Below are 7,307 nucleotides of genomic sequence, written 5' to 3' on the forward strand. Positions count from 1 at the left end.
AGAAACAACGGTACATGGTTTGAGAATAGTGGGCCTATTTTCCATTTCACAATCCAGAGGTATACTCTACTGTGTGCTGGATCAAATCATTCCCTTCACATCGCCGCGTGTGAATAAAAAACACTCCCGACATCCACTGTGGTCACGCCCCGCAATCATCCGGCCAACACACAACACAGTTCATCTCAGCGGTACCACAAGGTCATGTGCAGAGTTATTTAATGTTATGCCAAACCATTAAACATACAGACATCTTAAAGAGGCATTTCAACATAACAAAAAGTAAATCTAAACCTAATAATCTTTAGAACCCAGAACCATTCATTTCCACCATTTCCACTAGGCATCTAAACTGGAAGGACATAATGTGATGATATATCAAATCTGTATTATTTACAAACAAATCTAAAATTATTTTTTTTCTTCTTCAATTCTGTCATTTTTTCTACAAAAAAAAAAAGAAAAGCATAACCTCTTTCCTCGACACGACGATCTCTCGTTCAATATGCAAATCTCCTGCGAGAGGCCTTTGCGTTTTACTTTAACACAACGAGGCTCGTCGCCACTGATAAATACCCTTCCCCTCCCACAAAACAAAAGAAGCCATACAAAACTAAAAACCCACACGCTGCGTGCGTGCGGCCCAGACTGTGACGCCTGTGGAGACCGGCCGCCTTGCACGTGACGCCACCCCACCAGAGAGAGAGAGGGGGTCCGAGGAGGAGGAGACAGGCCGCCTTGCACGTGACGCCACCCCACCAGAGAGAGAGAGGGGGTCCGAGGAGGAGGAGACAGGCCGCCTTGCACGTGACGCCACCCCGCCAGAGAGAGAGGGAGAGGGTCCGAGGAGGAGGAGACAGGCCGCCTTGCACGTGACGCCACCCCGCCAGAGAGAGAGGGAGGGTCCGAGGAGGAGACCGGCTGGCTGCCGCCTGTGGAACCCTCCCGGGCTACAGGCACAGACTCCACACCGGGGCTTCACATGACCTCAACAGAAAGGTATCCTCTTAAATGTTTTCATGACAACAAGTTAACGTTTCTTTATTTTTATATTTTTTACAAAGCCTGGAGGCCGTGAAGGATAGCCGCGCGCCGCGCTGGGGGGGGGGGTTTCTCTCTCGGAGAGCTCCGAGTCCAACCCGCGCGCGGCGGCGTGATCCGGTGAAAGCTAAAAAAGAGAACGGACGAGTGTTTGGGACGGGGGGGGGCGGGGCGGGGCCGTCCTTTTGTCTTCGCCCTCCTCCTCCTCCTCCTCACGGGCTGTCGGAGATGACCATGTCCTCCTGCGTTGGGTCGCCCTCCTCCTCCTCCTCATCCTCGTCGTCGTCTCCTATCCTGTATTTCCTGGCGTGTTTGTATTTGTCCACATAGGCTTTGACCAGGTTGGCGACCTTCACCGGGTTGATGTCGCCGCTCTTGCTGTGGCAAACCTGAAACGAGTGGTGAACACATTTGTTTATTATTATATATACGGATCCCCGTTAGTCCACAACCCTGTTGGGTGAAAAGACTACTCTTCCTGGGGTCCGAATGCATAACTTAAAACATTGGGAGTAAAAGAAAAAAAGAAAAGATTAAGAGGAAAGGAAGAGGAAAAGTAAGAAAAAAAAGAAAAAAAGAAAGGGAAATTGTATTCTATACATATACCGTAATTTTCGGACTATAAGCAGCGCCTTTCCCCCCCATTTTTCGACCCTGCGGCTTATATAACCATAGATATCTATAGAACACTAGATAGCTTAAGGCGGAGTCACCAGCGTCACTGAACCGCCGCCATCTTGGGAGGGTCAGCCTTGAGTGAGAGTGAGTGAGCTGCACAGACAAAAATACTCATAACTCGCTGAAATATTGACGGATTTACAAACGGGTTGGTTTGCTATAAACATCAAAGATGTAGTTATGATACTGCATACTTATAAAAAAAATTAAAGATGTTTTTTTTTACAAACCGCTTGAATCATAGCCACGTTAATAATGCTTGTAATAAACCAAACCGTTTGTAAATCCGTCAATATTTCAGCGAGTTATGAGTATTTTTGTCTGTGCAGCTCACTCACTCTCACTCAAGGCTGACCCTCCCAAGATGGCGGCGGTTCAGTGATGTCGCTCTCCATTGGCCGGCAGCGCGGGCAAGCTATCTAGTGTTCTATATATATCTATGTATATAACAGTGTGGCTAATCTATGGATTTGTACAGCTAACGGCCACTAGGGGACCTCCTAAATCTATGGATTTTACAGGTTACAGTCCACCACCTTTAACTCTCACAGGCACACAGCTGCTGCAAGTTAATAAATGGGAGCTTCCTCATACAGCCATCTCTTTCCCGACAATCCCCTCTGTGCACGAACCCTTACATATGGTAATTAAACATTAAAACACCTGCGGCTTATAGTCCAGTGTGCGGCTTATATATGTACACATCATTCAATTTAGCTGCTGCGGCTTATATTCAGGTGCGGCTTATAGTGCGAAAATTACGGTATACATCATGGTTTCCTCCTTCCCCTAAAATGTCTATGCGAACCCGGGGGGCTGGGAGGGGGGTTAAGAAGCGACCTGGACAGTCTCTCGCAGCCACAGGAGCGCCAGATCAGAGGAAGAGACTGTCACAACTGTAAGCAGACAGGCTACACAGTAGTATAATGACTATACTAACAATCTATATACTGAAAAGACACTTTTTTATGCCACTGAGGGAATTCGTATGAACTGCTGATGTGAATGTCTCTTTCCTCTGAACTTAAAAGTTGTTTGTTGTTGATAATAGTTATATTCACAGGTATACAATTCCAGTATGCAGCAGCGACACATGCGAGTCGAGTGAAAAAGACAGAAAAATGTATGGAAGGAGACAGAACATTTTTAAAAGAAATGAAATAAAAATATTATTTATCCATGCGTTTATCCCATTTAAAAACAACAGGCTCACCTTCTGTACGGCCTTGCGCAGGATGTCTTTGTACTCGTCCTTGGTGATGTCTCTCTTCTGGTAGAAAGGTTTGATAGCCAGCTTCACCTCTTCCACCGCCCTCTCCTGCATGTGCAGCTTCTTGATGTACTGTGGACAAAACAACGACAAAACAACCACCGTTACACACATCGTCTCCACCGGCAATGGAGCAGCACAGACTTACAACTAGGGCTGTACCGAACGCTTCGAAGCTTCGATCATAATGTTGACATTCGAATTATAAATCAACATTCGAATTTAAATTTTTTTATAACATTTTATTTATTTATTTATTTTTAAATATTATGTGTCTATTCAATCTGTTTAAACCAATGGGGGTTTTCTTCACAGTTGCAGATAAAGATTAGGCTACACTAATATTATAGTATTATACTATAAGACGTCACCATCACTTTCATAACCAACCGTGCCCTTATTGGATTATTTATGTTGACGAAACTGAGTTATATTCATTAAAGAAAGTTGATTTAATAAAAGAAAAAGACTCATTTAATCACTTCATTGAAATTGAGGATTTAGTTTAAAAAATAATAATACATTTTTTTATTTTAATTTTTTGTAATTTTATTTTATATAGACATTCGAAGCTTCGTTCGAATACTTCAATAGAAGCTTCGAATGTTAAAAAATGACATTCGGTACAGCCCCTACTTACAACAACAGCATTTTATTGTGCTGTAGTTGCTCACATGTCAACTTATTCACATTTACATTTAGTCATTTAGCTGAGGCTTTTATCCAAAGCGACTTACAAGTTTACAACAAGTCAGCGGAAGGGTACAACTCTGGCAGCTAAGGGTCGGTGTTATTGTTCATCTAGCAGTGTTGAACTTGAGTGCTCCAGTCTTGAGTGCATAGTAGTATAGACATATTAGCATAGTAGGTTAGTAGTATAGACATATTAGCATAGTGGGTAGTAGTATAGACATATTAGCATAGTGGGTAGTAGTATAGACATATTAGCATAGTAGGTAGTAGTATAGACATATTAGCATAGTAGGTAGTAGTATATATTGTAGTTGAGTCACTAAATCTCTCGAGTCGAGTCTTGAGTCCCCAGTGTTCGAGTCCAAGTCCGAGTCACCAAAGAAGAGCCAGAGTCGAGTCCCCATTACCCTAGTCCGAGTCCGAGTCCGAATCTGAGTCATCAAGGTTGAGTCCACTTCACTCTGGCAGTCAAAGAGCTGACATACAAATAAAAAGAGGTCTACATTAAACATAAATACACAGTGGTCACCATTTCAAAAGGGAGTTTATTTACTTTGTGACTTTAAAACACACCTGTCAACACGCTTTAAAACACACCTGCCAACACCCTACTGTGCTTTAAAACACACCTGCCAACACCCTACTGTGCTTTAAAACACACCTGCCAACACCCTACTGTCCTTTAAAACACACCTGTCAACACCCTACTGTGCTTTAAAACACACCTGCCAACACCCTACTGTGCTTTAAAACACACCTGCCGACACCCTACTGTGCTTTAAAACACACCTGCCAACACCCTACTGTGCTTTAAAACACACCTGCCAACACCCTACTGTGCTTTAAAACACACCTGCCAACACCCTACTGTCGTTTAAAACACACCTGTCAACACCCTACTGTGCTTTAAAACACACCTGCCAACACCCTACTGTGCTTTAAAACACACCTGCCAACACGCTACTGTGCTTTAAAACACACCTGCCAACACCCTACTGTGCTTTAAAACACACCTGCCAACACCCTACTGTCGTTTAAAACACACCTGTCAACATGCTACTGTGCTTTAAAACACACCTGCCAACACGCTACTGTGCTTTAAAACACACCTGCCAACACCCTACTGTGCTTTAAAACACACCTGTCAACACGCTACTGTGCTTTAAAACACACCTGCCAACACCCTACTGTGCTTTAAAACACACCTGCCAACACCCTACTGTGCTTTAAAACAGCCCTCAAAAAACTACTTTTCACTCTCACTTTCGACCATTAACCGTTTTTGTTTTGTTCAGTTTTTTTGGTCGTTTACACTGTAAAGAGCTATATAATTTCAATGTATTATTATTTATTAGTATATATACTATAAGAGATGTAGACATGAGGCTCTGGATGTGAGAAAGCACTGACTTCAGGAGGGAGGCTGCCGGCGCTGGTGGAGGCGCAGAGAGGAGCAGCAGCAGCATCCTTCTTCTCAGGGTCAGCCACCGCTCCTGGGACCTCCTGTGGGAGGAGATCAAACAGGAAGTTACACAACACACCTCCTGTGGGAGATCAAACAGGAAGTTACACAACACACACACACACCTCCTGTGGGAGGAGATCAAACAGGAAGTTACACAACACACACACCTCCTGTGGGAGGAGATCAAACAGGAAGTTACACAACACACACCTCCTGTGGGAGGAGATCAAACAGGAAGTTACACAACACACACACCTCCTGTGGGAGGAGATCAAACAGGAAGTTACACAACACACACCTCCTGTGGGAGGAGATCAAACAGGAAGTTACACAACACACACCTCCTGTGGGAGGAGATCAAACAGGAAGTTACACAACACACACCTCCTGTGGGAGGAGATCAAACAGGAAGTTACACAACACACACCTCCTGTGGGAGGAGATCAAACAGGAAGTTACACAACACACACCTCCTGTGGGAGGAGATCAAACAGGAAGTTACACAACACACACCTCCTGTGGGAGGAGATCAAACAGGAAGTTACACAACACACACCTCCTGTGGGAGGAGATCAAACAGGAAGTTACACAACACACACCTCCTGTGGGAGGAGATCAAACAGGAAGTTACACAACACACACCTCCTGTGGGAGGAGATCAAACAGGAAGTTACACAACACACCTCCTGTGGGAGGAGATCAAACAGGAAGTTACACAACACACACCTCCTGTGGGAGGAGATCAAACAGGAAGTTACACAACACACACCTCCTGTGGGAGGAGATCAAACAGGAAGTTACACAACACACACCTCCTGTGGGAGGAGATCAAACAGGAAGTTACACAACACACCTCCTGTGGGAGGAGATCAAACAGGAAGTTACACAACACACCTCCTGTGGGAGGAGATCAAACAGGAAGTTACACAACACACCTCCTGTGGGAGGAGATCAAACAGGAAGTTACACAACACACACACCTCCTGTGGGAGGAGGAGATCAAACAGGAAGTTACACAACACACACACACACCTCCTGTGGGAGGAGGAGATCAAACAGGAAGTTACACAAAACACACACACACCTCCTGTGGGAGGAGATCAAACAGGAAGTTACACAACACACACACCTCCTGTGGGAGGAGATCAAACAGGAAGTTACACAACACACACACCTCCTGTGGGAGATCAAACAGGAAGTTACACAACACACACACACCTCCTGTGGGAGATCAAACAGGAAGTTACACAACACACACACACCTCCTGTGGGAGATCAAACAGGAAGTTACACAAAACACACACACCTCCGGTGGGAGATCAAACAGGAAGTTACACAAAACACACACACCTCCTGTGGGAGATCAAACAGGAAGTTACACAAAACACACACACCTCCTGTGGGAGGAGGAGATCAAACACACGCATTCAGCTGAAGGACTAAATGTAAAATACCCTGGCAATGCAATCATTGACTCCTGCCAACTGGGAAGTGTAGCTACTTTTTATATACAGTGTTAAAGTAAAGACTTAATAAAGTCTTTGTAAAGATATATATATATATATATGTTTTGATAAACAATTCTGAGAACATAACTCAAATATACACTAAACAAGTCACAACAGCAACTTCAAAATATCCACCATTTAAAATAAATAATACCATACCGGTAATCTTTAAAAAAAATATATATATAATAATAATAATAAATCATAATACAGTATGGATTTGGTTCAGTGATCATATCCGATACCAAGCTGTACATGTTGGAGGACCACACAGTGTGATCACATCCCCTCGGACAACAGTTCTGGTTTCACCAGAAACTTACTTTCACTTTAGTCAGAAAAGGCTCCAGCCGGTTTCAGTTTCCATCACATGACTTTTGAGAGTCGGCTTTTGAATTTGCTCACTCAAGACTAAAGACTGCCACCTTCTGGTCATTTAAGGAAATGTCTTTATTATGCGAGCATGTGTAACGCATGAGCCTGAAGGGTTCCCCAACACATTAGAGTACCACAGACGGATAAACATAGAAGTTCTGTTTGACGTTTTCAAACTCTATTATCTATTATTATTAACTTTATATTCTGCGGCATTGGAGTGGAACAAGCTTCCAGTGGCCCTGAAAAACATTGAAGAGGGGGGAAGCTTTAGACG

The 7,307-nt window shown here is 43.8% G+C and overlaps 1 protein-coding gene across 1 annotated transcript in view; it reads right to left on the bottom strand.

The window, feature by feature from the left end:
- Positions 1–202: 202 nt before the first annotated feature.
- Positions 203–7,307, bottom strand: part of phrf1 (PHD and ring finger domains 1) — a 61,456-nt gene continuing 54,351 nt past the window's right edge. The window contains exons 18-20 of the mRNA XM_084334502.1: positions 5,093–5,185; positions 2,933–3,061; positions 203–1,430 (exon numbers count right to left, since the gene is read on the bottom strand). Coding sequence (XP_084190628.1) covers positions 1,254–1,430; positions 2,933–3,061; positions 5,093–5,185 — 399 coding nt within the window. The 3' untranslated portion in view covers positions 203–1,253. The remainder of the gene's footprint in view (positions 1,431–2,932; positions 3,062–5,092; positions 5,186–7,307) is intronic.

Source organism: Notolepis coatsorum, assembly GCF_963971535.1.
Source record: "Notolepis coatsorum genome assembly, chromosome: 18".
Taxonomy (NCBI): Eukaryota; Metazoa; Chordata; class Actinopteri; order Aulopiformes; family Paralepididae; genus Notolepis; species Notolepis coatsorum.